Below are 19,132 nucleotides of genomic sequence, written 5' to 3'. Positions count from 1 at the left end.
AGAAAAAGGAAGACGGGGTAAAAATTAATCTTAATCTAGCCAAAAGAAGCAACATCTCCTCCAACCCAGGGGTGGAAGGGAAAGACGTCGAGAAGACGTACAGCAGCAGCAGCAACAAGTGGCAGCATGCAGCACCGATCGTGTTTGCATTCTTTTTCACGCGTCACAGCCATGATCGTGGCACGAGAGAGAGAGGGGAAAGGCCGGCACGACGGGCACAAGAAACAAACATTTGCCAAGGATTTGCATCGATGCGCTGCTCCTTCTACCCCGGCCCGCGTTGCGATAAACACGCGTAACACGTACGGGAGGGAGGATGAAAAGAGACTGCCACGGTGGCGTAAGCGACGAAACGCAGCGCGCACTTTATCGGGCGAAACATAACTTTTACTACGCTACCGGCAGGAACAGCAACTACCGCGTGCGCCACCATGCCATGTTTTAAAGATATGTGCTCGTGTGCATACACACACAAAAACACACACACACACACACACACAACTGTGCAGGCTGCAGGGGGTGAATAGAAGGGTATAGAACAGATGCATGTGCATGTATTTGCAAACGGCAACCAAACGGGGTGAGAAAGAAGAGGGACCAACAGCAACAACAACAACAAAAAGGAACAAAACCACACACAGATGATAAAAAAGAGATATTCGCGACCGTGTGCGACTGTGTGGGCATGGGGGCCACTGCATAAAATATGCCTGGTATTCGCTAATTAAGACCAATTTAATCAATTCACTCTCGCTGCTGCTGCTGCTGCTGCTGCTGCTGCTGCACAGACCTACTAAAGCTGGACCGACGTACACAACAAACAAAAAAGCACACACACACACACACAAATCTCGCTAACGGGAATGGGGGAAAAAAGAGAGGCCTTTACCGCGAACAGTGAACATACATCCAGAAGGCAGATAGCGGGAGGTGGAAACTGATAGCAAAGGCACACCAACACAAAAAAGCCTTCAACATGGAAAGGGTTTTCCGTGCGGTTGCGGAACCCATTTTTCACCACCACCACTGCTCGTGCGATTAAACGATCTTCGTGGCGAGAAGCAATTAATAGGTTTGGGCAAGTAGTCGAGTAGCCGGGCGACCGAAGATAGTCCGACCTGGGTCCGATCTAATGCACTGTGTCGCCTCCGTGTACACGGTTGATATCGATCTGGTGTCCTGAGGAAGCTGTTCCCTTATAGCCAGCGATGGAAATGAGTGTTTATCTTATCCTGCCCTCACGGGTAAGGGGAACAGCTTATAATCTGCCATTAATTACGCATCTTACGCTGTCCCGAGCGAGCACATGCATTGCTTAAATTAAATTCCATAACCTGATCGCGTCCCTTTTTCCCTATCGGGCGAGGAATAAACTTGTACCCCGATCGTACCCGATCGATTATCTGTGGCTGGCCGGCCGACGCAAAGAGAGGTATCAATTTGCGATCAGCTGAAGCTCCGTGATCTTCTCCTCGATGTTCACACAAACGAAGCCATAACATGCGAACCCCACTCTGCCATCCTCGTTCGCCTCCAAGGACGCTACTACTACCGCGTGTACTCCCCGTTTCCGTTGCATTATCTTTTATCAGCAGCAGCAGCAGCAATAGGTAACATGACTACATGAGGCTGGTCTTTCTTTGCATCTGCGGGCCAAAGATTACGCCTATCGCCACGCTGCTATCTCCGGCACGAAACATGCACCGCCCATTCGCAATCGTGTATGTTAATCAATTTCCACGGACGCGCGGTGTGTGCATCTGCAGAAGAAAAAGCAGAGAAAATTGTTAGATCAACCATTGTTTTGGATGGGGGCGGGAAAAGAGCGCACAAAAACAGACCGTGCCGGCGCCTTACCGATCCTTTTTAAACCGGTCCTGTACGCTACCATCTCACTGTAGTGTGTATCGCGTACTACCACGAAGCGAATTATTATTTCCAGCTCCAGCTACACCCCAAACTGGGTGGACAAATTTATGCGCACTTTATGTGCGCATATCCTCCGACCGCCACACGACGACCGCCACTCGATTACGATCGATTATTCGATTAAGCTGCAGACGCCCACCCCAAACCCGACTTCTAGACCGCTCTCCGGAGATCGGCAGGCCGCGCGCAGAAGAAAGGTGTGCGCTCCAGCTCCCTCCCGTCCAAAGGGTTGCTCCAACAACACGATCGCGAACCTTCAAGGCTCCCGCGTGCCCCCCGTCGCCAGAAGCGATCACGACGATCATCACCAGCGGGCGGCGGCCACGGCGACCACCTCCCCGCGGTTCTAAAGTCGCTCGAATCCAAGTTTTCCGTTAATTATTACATATCAGGGGGCCGAGTAGCACGAGCAATTTATCGGTCAGCCAGAGGTGTGGTGTGTTTACTTTCGAAACCGTGCGCCAGTTGCGATAGTGTCGACCTCGAGAGCCTCCAAGGGGGGAGGAGGGGTGTGGTGAGTCAGAATTGGCAATAGTGCTGCCCCGAAGGCGGCACCAGCCACAACACACTCTGCGCTAAACTGCAGCCAAACCCGCGGCCGGCCCTTCTATTTGCTCTCTAGCTCAAGGAAATTATTCCAGCCGAATGGCCACGACCGGGACACGGATTGGCAGTACGGTCCCATTTTTGTTATTTACTGCCCTCGAGTGTAGGGCTAGCTGCGAGGGAAACATACACATACACACATACACAAACAGTCTTTATTGGCCACACCCGGGTTGTGCAGTGAGGTACGAGACGAAAAGCATGTTCACAGTGCGGACTTATGTCGTGTACCGACGATCCGGTTTGTTTGATTTCGTTTGATTTCTAGCTTCTAACACCTCATCGTGCCGGGTGTGTGTTCGTGTGTCCTTGTACACATTAGAAGTAGCTAAGCAGTGTAGCGGAGATCAATGCTGAAATGTATTGCGATTTATTGTCCCATTTCTTCATGTCGACACCGAAGTGTGTGTAATACCTGCACAGACTCTCTCACGGTGATCCAGTTCCGTACCGGTGAGAACGAAAGCTGGCCGAACCTGTTCCAACTTGGCCCGATCATGACGATAACATCCGCACAGACACAGTGCAATGTGTGCAGCCGATCAGCGGGGAAATGAATTTTTAATTAAGAACAATTACTTCACGCTCGGCCATTGCTGCTGATCGGAGTTATCGGCAACCACCCAGAACACAAGCTGGATCTGGTATGAATTTTACGCGCTAAAAGGTGGAAATAACTTCTCGCTGCAACATCCGATCGTGCGCGCTACCACCTTGTATGTAAAGCAATTAATTAGCTCCCGGGGTTCGCTTTTGGAGCGTTTTTTACCATCCTTTTTTTTTTTTCTTCTTAAAACCGACCAATGCAAATTGCGATCCGATCTAGTTCGTGTGGTTCGTGGAGGTCCATAAAAGCGTCGAAACACTCCCCCCACCAAGCCGTGAACGATCACACGCAACTCAATCGCACCTCAACCGTAACCATCGGGAAAGGACATTAAAGCCAAACAAAAAAACAACACAAAATGCCCCGACAATCTCCCTACCGAAACGCTAAAGCTAACGAATTGACGTTTACAAGCAGTACTGAACCCGCGGGAGGACGGCGTGAACCGTACCGAGAAATTAACTTTACGATCAACTTCACGCGAATGGTGGTGGTGGTAGATGGTGGTCCGGGGCATCCGTTTTAGGACACATAAAAGCTGCCGAACGGTGTACAGCCCGGGGGAAGCAGTACCAGAAAGTGAAGTGCAGAATAATGGTGTGACGGGTACGGCTGTACGGGACGGCTACCGGGACGGCGTTTGGTGTTTGCTCTTCCGAACCATCGTCACGAGCGGGGTAGAATGGCGCATGCTGTACGCGCCGAAAGTGGGGCTAAAGTAACACATTCCAACACGCCCCAACACGCTGCTGCGTACAAGAAGTTGAGCAGATGACAAAACCCACGGGCAGCTTTTAATGGTGCGCCACAGCACATTAAATTAGATCAACCGTTAAAACCTAAGCCAGACAACAGGGGAAAAGTTAAGATAAACGGGGGAAGAAGATTATCAAATCTAAGCTGCGGCTGACAAAAAACATCTACGTGATTTGACGATTCAGGCTAAGAAGAATGCTTGATTTTCATCGCGGCCTCACAATTACATTCGTGTCGGTCGTTATTTTAACGACAAAACTACATTTTAATGTTTCCTAAGAACATACGGCCAGCCTGTAGCACAGCTTGATCGTTTGATAGGCAGTTTGTACGAGATAAACAAAACAAAAATCAGCTTGACCAGCGTGAAGTCTAGGCATTCGATCTTGGCTCTGGATATTAAGTACTTCTTATAAAGTGATCTACCGCTGTGCTGGACACTTTTTTGGGATTTTATTCGACCCTGATCGATATCTCTAATTAAGAACCTCACTCAAAAAGGTTAGAATTCCAACACATTTTGCTTATCTGAAGGAGATCAATCAGGTTCTCTGTACACATTAAAATTGATGCAACTTCAAACTCCAAATCTCAAATGTCATAGGATTCGTTGAACAAGAAACGTTCCTCTGGAAAGAATTCGATTTTAAGTGTGTTGTAACTATAATTGAATAGCTTGGAAAACACAAATACATACATAAGATGCATAATTTGTAGGTCAATATGTTAGGTGGGAAAACCGAATCTTACCCCTTGATGATCTTCACCAGAACATCTGTTCAGAGCGAGGTGGAATGCTTTCTCAAGCCTTGAAGCTTCACATACAGACTTCTTCAAATTGATTACAGCTTATGCAAAACGTATCATCAACCGTAGAATAAACCAAAGCGAAAGTGAAATTCGAGAAATAATATGAAATTTTACACAAATTCCACAAAAACTCTGCACTCAACAACTCACCAGATGCTTCTCGGAAAGTACATCCAGGGATCTTCTCCCACCCGGGTCAAGCTCTAATTTGCCTTATCATCATTTGGCGCGGATCATCATAGCCCGGGGGCGGATGAAACTGTACCTTTTGCTTCCTCCTCCCAGGCCACGTTGGACGTTTCGTAAATCTGGTGGAAAATTGAAATTAGTCTCGATCAACCTTCCCGTTTTTTACTGGAGGACCATGTGATATGATTGATTGAATTTTTCCCACAACGCAACTCCGGTGGAAAGGGGAGGTAATGGAGGACAAGAAGAAACATTTTACCCATACACACGCACACACAGACAGACACACACTTTTCATCATCGACCATTAGTCGGGAGTTTTTTGGTAGAACGACACCAAACGCTACGAAATTCTTCGTTTTTTTCACTCCCCGTTCTGATCAATTCGTATCGAAAAAATGCCCCGCGCGAGAAGCAACCTGTCCCTATCGATGGCACACACACACGCTCATCAACAGTAGATGAACCGATTAATCCGGATCATTCGTTGCCTTATTAGATTATTGGACACCCTTCTGCGGCTGCCTTTCGCCGCGAGACAGCTTTTAACCTTCCTCCGGAAGCCGGCCGAGAATCGAAAGAACGATCCGAAAAAGGGTTTCGAAATGAATTAGTCTCACCGTCGGTTCGCTAAAATTGGCTGCGTCATCGCTACTAATCATCGCTTCACGGGAGACCACCACCTGAGGACGCACGGAATTTGGCTCCCGAAAACTGTACACTGTTGTGTTCTAAAGCTACGCTACTGATCAAGTAGCCCAGGAGGTTGTCTACCAGTGCCTACCAGGATCTCGAACATTGCTGCGGTAGCAAAAACATGCTGACAGTTGTCAATTGTTTTCATCACTTCAAAACTTCCGTGTTCTTTGCAACAGCGTTCAAAACATCTTTGCCATCTAAATTGTGAGTGTTCTGCCAGTATCGCTTTTTGAAATGACGGCCCCATCACCGGCTGCTGCTTCCGAAGTAAGCAAACTCATCGACGATGTGTTCGTCACCCAGGGCGCGGCCATCAACTGTACCGCGCTGCGCCAGCTGCTGCAGCAGCTCACCGCACAAGTACAATCCGGTGGCGGCGGTGGCGCTGGCGGAATGGCCGGTGGTCCCTGCGGTTGCTGCTGTTCCGCCAGCCGGGTAACGATCGAAGGACGGGCGCTGAAGAAAATCCCCAGCCGAACGGCGAAACCCCGCCCCAGCAGCTCCAAGACGGGCGGTGTGGGCAAGGGCGGAGCTGGAAAGGAAAAGGCCAACGCGGATAAGGAGCACGAAATGATACTGTCCAAGCTGCAGGCCGTCCAGACCATGCTGAAAGCGATGCAGCAGAAAATTAACAAAATTGAAGCTCGGCTGCCAAAATCACAGTCAAACGTTTCGCTGGGAAAGGGGGGTGGAGGAGGAGGAGGAGGTGGTGGACGACAGTTGTCTAAAGCGTCCAACATGCAGTTTGGGGCAGGCCGTGGCTTCGGTGCATCATCGATGAAAGGGTCGGGTATGAAGAATGGAAACGGATCGAAACTCGGCGAGGAACTGTCGGCCAGCCAGTTGATGGCGGCCAACGATAGGGCTACCGGGGAGTGCCTTTGTGCGACACGACGACGCATGCGGAATGCATCCAAACCTTCCAAAATAAGAAGATAGATTAACGTCAGAAATACATGTTCTTCATCTGATGGGTTGGTTTTAGTAGGCGCTGAAACGTTTCTTTTGGGGCAAGCATTTTGTTCCTGTAAAGGTCTTGTGAACAAAAATTGTCCCGTAAAAGTCCTTTATTTTTGAGTTTTTTTTTTGTACTTCAAACCGTCCTGATAAGAAGTTTCGCAACATGGCGGAACCCAATTTAAGCGACCTGGAAGGGTTAGTGGACGACGCCATCACACTGCCCGACTGTGTGATAAACTGTACGGAACTTAGGCGATTGCTGAAGTACCTCGTCGAAGGCGTTTCGAAGGCATCGCAAAAAGTTGAAGATTTACGAACAACAATTGAAGAACGGTTCCAATCTCTCGAAGACGCCATTGCGGAAGTGAAACAACCCGAAGAGCCCGATGAACCCGAAGAGGAGGAGGAACAGGAGCAACCAATGTTGGTACAATGCGGCGTGCCTATCGTTAGTGAACCAGCAGACACACCCCCGTCACAGGAGATCCTCACAAAGGAAGTAACTTCCGAGACACTGCTCAAAGAGATCGATGAGCAGGCGTCCCAATTCCGGGAGCAAGAATCAAAGCTGCTCGCCGTGATAGGCGACCTCGAGCAGAGATTAGCGAAAGTGGAACAACTGTTCTATCAAAAGCTGGAAAACTTATCGAACGAATTCCAACAGTTCCAGGTGTCGGTGGAGAGCAAACAGAACAGTCTGGAGGAAGCAACGTCGTCCGCTTCGATGCAGCAGAACATTTGCACCGCCGACCAGATGAACAAGCTGTCCGAGTTTACCGACAAGCTGAATGAACTGCAGCGCCAGATGGAGCTACTGCTGAGCCATCGGGATCAACTTCCCATGCGCATAGAAGCACTGCTGGAGGAGAAGCTGCGCGAAGGTGAACTAAGATCAAGTTCTAGCAGGAAAAGTCTCCAAACAGGTGGTAGCATCAGCTCGCGGAAGAGTTCCGTGACGCCCTCGAAATCATTCTCCCAAGGTCGCATCGTAACGGAGTCGGCCGGTACAACGCAACCGGCGATCGCGGAAACGTTGAGCTGCCTTTCCTGCGATTCGAAGAATGTCGTACAGCGCATGCGCAATGGGAGATATCTGGCCCCGAGGACTTGTGCCAAGTTGGCAGTGGTTGCGCGAAGATTGGAATCGGAAACGGAGGTTGTGCCGAGGTGGACACCGGGCGCTCGGTGGAGTCGCACGTGTGGTGGTTCGTACACGGTCGTTAAGCCGGATGAGCGTGTGTTCCGGCAGGTGAATGTGCAGTTCGGCAGCGAAGTTGTGGAGGAAAGCTCCGGACATGATTGTTAGGGGGAGTTGAAACGGATAATAAAACAGTTTTTCCCAACAACTTCTTTGTAAATGCATTACATTTCTATTGAAGATCATTTCCAATAAATAGAATCGTTATTAATTCCTCCTTTTGTATCTTTCTTTCCCCTTACAGATGGTGGTGTCACTTCGACGACGATAACTACGTGAACGTTCCACGACTAGTGCGAATGCTGGACGACTACAACCCAACGCAGGATTGGTACCTGGGCAAGCCGAGCATATCGTCCCCGCTCGAGATCTTTCTTGATAGTGTAAGTATTGAATGAGGCACTGTTTTGTTCTACACCACCCTCCATCTGTTGGTCTTTTGAATATATTATTTTGGAAAATTACGTTAACGGGACATCTTCCAAAATAAATGTCCTCAGCCTGAACAATCGAAACAACTCAAAACCACGAAAAAATATGGCGACAGCTTGACGCTAAGTGGATCGTTTCATCAAATTTTGCGCAAGAATTTCCCTTAATAGCTCCAACACCAATGGCGACCTAATAAATGAATCTCTCGCCCGTTATCGGTGGATCGGAACGCGGAGCACTTCGGCACTCAAAATCCAGTGGCACTACAGGGTCAGATTCCATCAAAATTCATAATCATTCCAATGTGTTTTACGTTTTTGGCCCCTCCGAATTCGACTCGGGAATACGAAGCTTTCGAAGCGCCCGGTAGTTGTGGATAACATCTCGTCCAACGGCAATCACCCCCCGTGGCGATGATGTCGAAGATGTCAGGCGACCTTCAAAGTGTGTGTTCACAATGAAACTAAACCACAACCTGTTAGTAGCCATCTGTTTGCCGGGTACACCCAAGTGGATCGATTTTCAGTCCCAAAGAAGATCGGAGACCACGTGAACTTGATCGGCCCGAGGAGCCTAACTTCCTATCAGTCGCAAAAGTGGCAAAAATGATATAAAATTAAACAAGAATAAACAAATCACTACCGAAGAGGTGGCGCACCGCAGGCGGTCGTCGCCCGTCGTACGATGATTGAGAAATGGAACCTCGAACCAGGCCACTACGACGCGATGAGCGAGAGTGTGTGAGAGAGAGAAAAGGAAGGTGACACATCGCATTTGGACTGGTCTGGCCCAGGTCCACCAGGGGGATCTGTGGGATCAAATCGAACGATCAACTTCTCTGCCTCGACCTCATGCTGCGTTTATGAGGCGCTTCATTCGATGCTCATATATGTGGCCTTTGATGATGTCCATAAATTAGACGAAGCTGGCCACAGCCACAACCTGTTGCCTAATGCGCAAGCTCCAAAGCCTAACGAAGTAACGTTCTTCGGGAAAGTTTGCTATTTTGTTGCGGAGTGTCTCTCTTCTCGCTTAGAGAAGACAGGTTGCCGCCCGGGGGATGGAAGAAAATTACACAAATGCGCTCGAAGGATAACAAATTAGACACATTTAGCAAACGAATGCTAATCGGGAGGACACAGTTAGGATTATGAAAATAGATCACACAATCGGTTCGGTTCGAAATTAGTCTCTCCCCTCTAAACTAAGCACGCCGGAGTACAATTTATTGCATCATATCCGTGTTTTTTTTTGTTCCCTGTGCTCATATCTCCGTACATGGTATCGTAAATTAAGCCTCGCTTTTGTTAAACATCCCACACCGGGCTCCGGCACTGTAACCTGGAATGGGCAAGCGAAGAGGAGTATGATTTAACGCGCCCGTTAATTTAAACTATGAATTAATTCCCAATTTATCACACACCATTTGTTTGGTGTTTGCCCGTCAGGCTAACAGCATAGCTTACCCTCGCGCTGGACGCGTCCAACACACACACACACGCGCAAAACAAGCCTTACCGAATATGATTACCGTCGATGACTAGGATGAGCATCAACGGGGGTGATTAGAATAAAAAATAACCTCCCGAAACGTTACGATGCGCACGAGACACTGCGACACTAAGACCCCACAAACGGTAGACAGAAGACCACGTCCAACCCATGTCCCGCGGCCAAATTATAATCGATGATTTATCGGTTATGAAAATTGGAACCATTGTCTACAACCGTCATTGCCATTCGGGTTGAAGAAAAGACCACCGAAAACTCTTGTTGTCTACCAACAAAAAATGACAATCACATCGGAACAACTTCTTAGCTTCTCATGGAACTCTTGAACTTTGTCTGGGTTCAAAAATGTGTCCTCTCATCCTAACAAGTGCTTCTGCTCTGCGTCACACGGTGATCGTTGTTCCCATTGTTAGTAGCCACGTGTTTCTATTAAAACTGCACTTTTTCTCTCAATTGGTCCCCCTCCAATTGTTTGTATTGTTCACTTGTTTTGATCGCAAATTGAATTCCCAATTCTCAAACCACAACAAGTGGAGTGGTTTTTGTCGGGGAAAGGAATGCGCGATCGAGAAGAAAAACCACGTACACGGACCAAAAAAAGCAGCGAGACAGACCATTGGAAATGACGCCGAAAAATGGGTAATTTCAAGTAGTTAGCTTGCTTTTTTCGGGGCGAGACTGAGAGAAATTGGAGCTAATTGGATGTCACGGCGCATGGTTCAATCATTTATCCGTGCTGATTGGTTGCTTTTGGGGGTCCGTCGCGCGGGAAATGGTGTTCGATCATTGTTTTGTGAGGCATCGCTAATTAAAAGAAGCGAGCGCTCATTCTACAACTCCTTGCCACGCCACTACTACCAATCCTTCGGGGCATCATCATTTAATTTCTTCACTCGTCCCCGTTACCCCGCGGGGGTTTTGCCTTATGAAATTGATAACAATACATTACCTCCAAGAAGGTAGCGTCTATTGGTGAGCTTGGCAATTGGCTAGCAAATCCCGCAACCGGCGGGGTCCAATAAAGATCCCGTAGCAGCGCCTTCCTTCTTCCCGTAATCAAATTGTGCGCTAGCTCTATTCCAACAGCCCGCGCAAAGTTAGGCTCCTCTGTTAGGAGAATTTTAATGACCCGCGCGTCAGCGATTCGATGTCGAATTAGATTTTTATGAGCTCTTTCTCTTCCTCGCTTCGCTCGCGCATCGAATGGCGGCGCCCTTTTAAAGTTTGCAGCATGCCAGCATGCCCCAAACGCGCACACACACACACACACACGCAGGACGCTGACCTGCACTGCTAGAGGGAAGACACGTTGCGAAGACGACGCAAGGGAAAAACGTTTCACACCATACCGTTGCTGTGTCCGAAAACTGTTTCTCCTGCGCTTTCTTCCTAGTTCCTGCCGGGTTATTTTCGGGAAGACACACAACACACAAGTGTCGACGAACGGGCCAGCGAATGATCGTGGAGTAGAATGGAAATTAGCACCTCTTCTCGATACACCGAGAAGCGAACCTAATTAACGGCATCAACCATACTAAATGGGCCGCGTCGAGTAGGACGTAGTGGGAAGATGGGATTATCGGACACGGGCAGAGGAAGACAGGTTTATGGTTGCGTACATGCTAAGGCCGCGTACATCGGTTTGATCCGATCCGATCCGATGAAGATGATGATGATGATCCAACGGATCCAGTCGTACGGACGATTGCTATAACGCGATTTTCGATACGATCGATGACTTGGACGGAGTTGACGGATTGATCGTAAAAGTGTTAGGAAAGGATCTCTTGGGCGCCCCACTTGGGCTGCTACCTCTGTGCGAGAGACCCCTCTTCTTGGGGTCAATTCTTGGTAGATTTTAATTGACTGATCACATCTTTTGGTGCACTATTTCGTTTTTCTAGCTTTAAAAATAAAGGGCAAAAAAAAGTAAGCAAGCCGCCACTAAGTTCTTGGTAACGAAGGGAGCTGACATGTGCGACGAACTCGATCTCGTCATCTGAATACTGCTCCTACGCTCCTTTCACCAGCACAACGGGCCCAACAACCGGGGTGCGCACACAAATCACACCGCAACAAATTGCATGTTATTACCCGTACATTTCCCGTCCGCGCGAACAATTGGCCAACCCGTGGCTAACCCTCGTGTACTAGTGTACTCTGGAAGGGAAAATTATGCCCACAATTACGCGCACAAATCTTCCCTAGCCAGCTGAAGCAGCTCTGAAGCTCTAACGCTGCGCTAAACCGATCAGACGGCGTAGTCTTGCGGCCTCTGTCCCACAAACCGTTCCTGTTGCGCAATAAAAGGCAGCGCTGGTGCTTTGGAATTAAACATTTTCCGCAGCTAAGGGCCCGCGATCTCTTTTTTCCCTCCGTTTTATAGTGCTCTTTTCCTCTCTCCCTCTGAATGCGGAGCAAATTTCTTCGCATTCAATCACTAACACACGGGGGACCGGACGGTATTTGATCCGTTCATTTCCACCACACCCCACTCTCAGCTTTACCGCGGCTTTAGGCCCTGTGATGAAACATCCCAGATCCGGACAAACAAAAAAAAAGCGAGGCAACGAACCGAGCGCAGAAGTGGGCAATTGATTTTGACGTTTCCGACATCCATCATAATCGCGGGCGCCCGCGCGCGAGCTCGCTCTCTCAGAAAGAATAGAGCTGAGGCTGCACTGCCCATTCCGTCAATCAGGTCCGTTGTCTGTGCGTCAGTGTTACTAGCACCAATTACATTGCGTCCAGGCATGTGCCCTAGGTGCACGGCTCAACTCCCCTTTCCCTCTTGAAGCTCAATTCTGCTGTGGTTGGTGCTTTTTTTCACCGCGCGGAAGTAGCCACCGATTGGCGCAAAAGGAGAGACAGAGGACAGAGGGAGAAAGAAGAGAGGAACTCCAAGATTGACAGCATCCGAGAAGCACGTCGTCACCAAAACCATCGCGCCATCCGGTGCGTTGCTCATTATTTCCCAAAGCATCCAATGCCTTAGGTATCGGAGTGATCGCTAGATCGCATCACAAATTTCGCTCTCGATCTTTGAGTCAATTCTCGACGACGACGTAAAGTTTGATTTTTATTCCAAACCGGCCCATTTGGGCGGTGTAATTGATTGAGAAAGCAGGAAGCAACAGTTCATTTGTGCTTTTGGCTTACGAAAGCCGGAAACATTTTGGGCGCTTTTTTACCCCAGATCTTTCGGGCGCAGATAAGAAACGTACCTTTAATCTTCATTTTCGAATTTTCATGACAGAGGCGCACGAGGATCGAGTGCGAAGAAAGGTCAACCCTAATTGTGGATGCCTACCACAAATACCCAACACTGCGATTGCTCCCTGTCACGTTCGTTTATAACAGATTTTGAGGCAGAAATTGGATTACGAAACGAGTTTCTGTGTGTGTGTATCCAACCTAATCAGTCGTTCAGATCGCAAGTCCGGTAGCCAACAATTCGGACAACGGCACGCCGGACCGACTGTTCGACAGGACAGTTACAGCGCGTTTTGCATCGCAAAACAGGCCTATCTTTAATCTACCCCGTCCGCGGCCATTGACACAGAGGAAGCTGTTGATTTGATCCATTAGTCATTCTGCTGCGATGGAGCACTGCGGCACTGAGCAGCATCAGATTGTGTCCTGCGCGTGTTGATCCTTAGAGGGGGGGTAGTCAATTTGAGAGCTTCGACCCCAACGATCACACCGGGGAAGACTGCGACGTCACGTCACCATCCGTGGGCTCTCCTAACGCACAGGACGTGCAGTCCCCCAAATGCTCGGGATAAACCCCGTGAGGGCTTATTATGACGATCATCTCGTGCAGTTCTCTCCGAAATTTAAACCGAACGTAATTTTGGAGTCCGTGCCGCGTTCCGAAATGTGTCGCCAAGAGCGAAAAACATGAAATGTTGATCGTCAGCTCGCCAGCGTACAGGAAACAGGAAAGCGTCAACAATGGGAAGGAGGATATGAATAATGACAACACCGCAACGCCACACACGATTTCAGTGGTTTCGGGGTTGGAGCAGGAAATGGCATCGCAACTCGCGCTCCGGACGCCGAGCTGCGAATGGTACACCAACACTTGGCGTAATTGTCAAATGAGCGATCGCTTCGAGGTGTGATTTCAGAAGATCTTCAGACTGTTCTCAAACTCCGGACAGTCGGGATAAGGGTTTTTGTTGTGAAGACAGGTTGGAAGAGGTTTTGGTAGTCATTCACATGTACTTTGCATGCTAATGTTACTGGCAAGCATTGAAGATATATTCGAATGTCGTCTGAACATCGGGGAAATAACGCACCCGCGTCCTGCTAATACGATCGATGATTAATTGACAGGATGGGGAGTTACCCATCGCATCACACCAACTGTGGCAACTCAGCTGGAGACAGTAAGCCATCGATTGATTGGACAAATCAATCAAGCGCCCCCTGGCCGTTAAGCCGACACAAGGGAAGACAATGCTGCTGGTACTATAAATCGACAGAATGTCCCGTCTAAGCCCGGGGAAGACGACTTTGAATTCTTTACCAATCTAATGGCTTGTTTAATTCAATTAAAAGGCCCTCTTTACGTTCCATCTCTCTCTCTCTCTCTTTACTTCTCTTTGCCGAGACAGAGGCACACATTTACATGCCGAAAATATTAAAAATGACCTCCGCCACTTCTCCGGTTGATTGACGGGTCGTCGTCGTCGTTGTCGTTGTCGTTCGGAAACGATGACTGACAGTGTCCGGTTGTCCGGTGTGGTACGGTGCGGTCAATTTAAATCGTTCCGAGAGTGCATGTGTACACCAGAGAGAGTTAAGGGATGATCCCTTTATAACGTCCTTTTAGGGTATTTGTTTTAAGAGGGGGAGTTGGACAGAACTTTACAAAGACAATGGCAATTCTCTTCCATCAGAGCATTCCACCGACCTGCATATTATGTCAATCCCGGAATGGTGCGCTCGTAAATCATTGACCGAATTTATGCACTTCAATTGCGGGATGGAAGCGTACCTTCAGAGATTTAAGGCGCGCGCGGCATTTCTCAAGCACACTTAGCGGGCTCAACTTTTCACCGACCGGCCAATTTCACCCGGGCCCAATATTGACTCGGGCTTGGTGTCGTCCGACCCAGGCCAGCGGACCTCATTCTCCCACTCAAAGCAGTATTGTTTATGTGTGTGTGCGATGTCTTTTGTGGCATTTGTTTTATTTAACTTTGCCCCCTCTTTGCCCCTCCCCCTGGGTGCTCATGCTCACCGCCTTCAGCGCAAAAAATGGGAAGCTTCTCAAACGAACTTCAAGCTGACGAGAGAGAGATGATGAGCTTCCAGCAGCTCCCCACCAAAGTCAAACAAACAAAGTCATCTGGATCGGCGGATGGACGTACGTACGCCGGCCTCTGTCGGTCGGTCCCGCACTTGCCGAGTGCCCTCCTGTGCAGTTGCAGCAGTGGCAGCACCTCGACCAGCGAAATGATGAAGTGAATGATAAATAAACCATACGGCATATGGGGTAGGGGTGATCTTTGTAGGACGACTACCCCCGCTTCCGCTCCTTTGTCACTCACACGTCCTAATAATGGGACGACACACACACATCACGAGGATGAACAACGGGAGGCAGGGCGCTTCTACTTTTCTTTCCTATAGCGCATTTTTTCTCAAAAAAAAAAACAAAAACATAAACGAACAAAATAAATAATTCAACACACGCCCCACCGCAACACACGGGGGCAGGCACAAGAGTGTGTGCGGCGCAAACTGAATGACTTACGGAAGATGACGAGGAACCCTCACCGGGCAGCCCCCCATATGATGCTGCGAAATGGTGAGAAAAGATCGGCGGTTTCGGATCGGACACGCCGAGATTGCCGAGATGATGGTTTCCGCTGTCCTCCTTCCATTCTTCCCTGTTGCTCCTCTGCTTTACTGACGACACTTTCAAACATCGGAACTTGCTTCCTTTTAGAGACCGTATATGGCTATAGCTGTCGCTATGTATGCGTGAGTATGTCCGCAAAAATTATAATTCATCGCACACAACATGCGAATGGTGTAACAAAACTTTGCCCAGCGCGAGAGATCGCGCGTATGTGGGAATATGGGATCAGAACAAAACAGCAGCACACAGCAGCCCTCTGCAGCATCATCATAAAGGTATCATGAATAAAGATCGTCCCAACGATCGATCAATCGAATCTGCTGAAGGTTTCGAGGCACCAGAGCACGACGTTTGTTACGTTATCTTTTGCTCCGATGGAATAGCGACGAGTGCGCGATCGGAATCAGCGCCACAAGAGAGAGAGAGCGAGAGACAGGCCAACTGCGACATGATCACAAAACAAGAGCTTAAATTTTGGAGCTTTTGTTTTCGCGTGACGTACACACAAACCCAACGATAGGACACTAAAAGTGGAGATTACCAAAAAAGGATACAACATTTACTACAGAACCGCGCACTTCTAAATATGGAGCAGTGGTTGATAATATTATCTGCCCCGCGCAAGGTTCAACTTCAACAAGAGTGCCCAAGAGATCTTAATCTGTCGATCAAAAAGGTGATGATGATTGGTGGCGCAATTGAGGCGCGATCGTAATGGGTAGTCAAATTCCTGCTTGTTATCTTTACACGTTAAATGATTTAAACTTCTTATTTTTGGTACGATCAACGCATTTCCAATACTTAAATGTATCATTGTAGAATACCAAACTTGTGATCATTGTCAGATCGTTGTGCGCCGTTTCAAAATTCATCAAACAATGTCATAACAAGTTTGTTTGAATGGAATCCTTTTCTTGAAAGAGAGCCTAGATATCTGAGATTTACTGCTTCTTTGCATAGTGAAGTTCTAGATCCCAAAGGATCTTAGTTCAGACTGCAAGTTTTGCCGAAAAGAGAGCCTGGACATCTAATATAGATTTATAAACACTAGCACATCTGCTTCTATTAGAAAGCCCAACTATACCGGTACTTCAGATCTTTCGAAGAAAACAATACCGATTTAGGTATTGTCATCCAAATGAAGAATCTTATCATTGGAACGAGATGATCAATTGGAGAGCAAATTGAGTTGGATAAACAGTGACGAAGAACAGTGAACAGAGCATCCTCCACCAATAACGTATTGATCTAAGACGATCGCAAATGATCACAAATACTTTGCAGCGATCGAATAAACAATCTTTTTGACTACAAATCCCAAAACAGGATGTCAACTCATGTTCGTCCCAAACCCCAAGCAACGTTAGTAAGAACGCTTGAAACAATCCCGCCGTACGGCACCCATCCGAGGCCGTCTTGCTGACGTGCACGATCGTAAATATTTGTGCGCCCTGCACCCTGTGTCACCCTCAATTCAGTCTCAATTGATTCGCCCAATCAACTCTCATCAGCGCGCAAACCGCGTCGTGCGCGAAATATTCAGACCACAGACACCATTTAACCCCATTTCTCAACCGCTCCCTGTTCTTTTTCTCTCTTTAACAGACCAAAACATCGACGGAAGTGAACAAGAAGGTAACGTTCTGGTTCGCAACCGGTGGCGCTGGGTTTTGCGTAAGCCGTGCCCTTGCGCTGAAGATGATGCCGATCGCTGCTAGCGGGAAGTTTGTGGCGATCGGGGACAAGATTCGCTTTCCGGATGACGTTACGATGGGCTTTCTAATCGGTAAGTTGGTGCAACACTGCTCGCACATTGCCACAAACGCTAACATTCTGCTTTCTTTTTTCAACAGAACACATCCTGAAGGTGCCACTGACCGTGATCGATGCGTTCCATTCCCACCTGGAACCGATGGAGTTTATCCGGCCGGAAACGTTCCACGATCAGGTTTCGTTCAGCTACGCCCGCATGCGCAACGAGTGGAACGTCGTGAAGGTGGACGGTGGGTTCGACCTGAAGACGGACCCGAAACGGATATACTCGCTCCACTGCTATCTGTATCCGTTCTTCAGCATCTGTCCCAAGTCGATAAGACGGCGATGATGAAGACGATGATGCCGACTCCGGCGCAGGACACACGCCAAACACGCCATAGCACACAGTCTGCACCGTACTGACGGACGGAGCGCCACTGAATGAAACACAGCAGATAGAGCCAAATCAAAGGATTAAGATTACGACGAAACCGTGTTGCAGATGGGAGGCAGAGGTATCAACGCCCGATGTTCTCTGGATGCGTAATGTAATGTACGCACTAGAAGGAAGTGATTGTATAGAGAAGGCAGCAGCAATGTGCATACTATTATACTTTGAAAAAAAAAACTGTGATCGAGAGAAGAAAGGGTAAGACAGAATTGAAGTTGAAAACAGGCAATAGTAAGAAGCAGGTGGTAGGTGTAAGACAACGATTGACAATAGTAAACGGTTAATGTGCAAAAGAAGAGATCACGCAATACTAAAAGCAAGATGTTAATAGGACCATAAAATAACACAAGAACATAAAAGTGTGTAAAAAGTATAGGAAAAACCTCTCAACTATATTTATGTTGAACAGAAGAAAATGTTTATGTTGAACAGAACAAGGAAACTCTATGTATACAAAAAAGTATGAGTGGGTGTGTGTGTTTTTGTTTTACATACAAAAAAACTACACTGTAAAACACTCAAAAACCAACCAATTGCGCGCTGGGTACGGGGACGATTAACGTTCCTTATTTACTTTGTTTATTACACAGCCATGTGCTGAATAATTGGATCGATGGAAACCAACGATGCATGCTGCCAACGATCGATTATCAGTCTAGTCTTCAGCGTGTAGAGCATAGGCATAGTTAAGACGCTGCTGGTTTGAGTGTGAGGAAGATGGTACACTCAGCACAAGGGGGGGTCTGTACGTTCAGGCTTGAAACAGACGTCTTCCAACACGAGGACGAAAGGGGAAGAGTGATTTGAAATCAAACCCTGTAGCGTGTGTTCTTGTTTTAGTCGATTAATCGGAAAACGTGTACATATTTCACCACTATGTTTAGCGAGCCGCCGACGGTGAGTGTGAGAGCTGGCGGCGGGGTTTAGTGCTAAGTTTGTTATCGAGGAATAATCTGTCAAATTGTCGATAGGTAGGGTAAGCACAGCGAGCGATTGTTTGAAGCAAGCAGGACTATAAGAAGTGTAGCAAAAGTAATGGAAACTAACGGACTAGCTAAAGGGATGTATGCTTGTATAGCAAATGTACGATGAGTACGATGAGTACGGTTTTGTTAAGTGGATTGTTCAAAACAAGTTGTAAACATAAAATAAAAAATGGTGATATCAACATGTATACGGTGTGCTTTTAACAACTGGAATGATTTCTTTGGTCCGAACATGATTCTGAACAGACGCCATTCCGAAAGTGCCCTGATAGTCAGCACAGTTTCGGTTGTGAAAGGATACATCTAGTACGAGCATTCTCGAAGGAGTACACTACTTAGCAGTTACGATCACTCGAATGAAGAGGGGAAA

At 47.9% G+C, this 19,132-nt stretch overlaps 1 protein-coding gene across 1 annotated transcript in view; it reads left to right on the top strand.

The window, feature by feature from the left end:
* Positions 1-18,950, top strand: part of LOC120949945 (fringe glycosyltransferase) — a 123,130-nt gene extending 104,180 nt beyond the window's left edge. Inside the window, exons 5-7 of the mRNA XM_040367593.2 lie at positions 7,999-8,137; positions 17,176-17,356; positions 17,424-18,950. Of these exons, the coding sequence (XP_040223527.2) occupies positions 7,999-8,137; positions 17,176-17,356; positions 17,424-17,674 (571 nt within the window). The 3' untranslated portion in view covers positions 17,675-18,950. The remainder of the gene's footprint in view (positions 1-7,998; positions 8,138-17,175; positions 17,357-17,423) is intronic.
* The last annotated feature ends 182 nt before the right edge of the window (positions 18,951-19,132 follow it).

This window comes from Anopheles coluzzii, chromosome 2, assembly GCF_943734685.1.
Source record: "Anopheles coluzzii chromosome 2, AcolN3, whole genome shotgun sequence".
NCBI lineage: Eukaryota > Metazoa > Arthropoda > Insecta > Diptera > Culicidae > Anopheles > Anopheles coluzzii.
The sequence above is the reverse complement of the archived record's forward strand: the minus strand, read 5'-3'. Positions and strand labels throughout refer to the sequence as shown.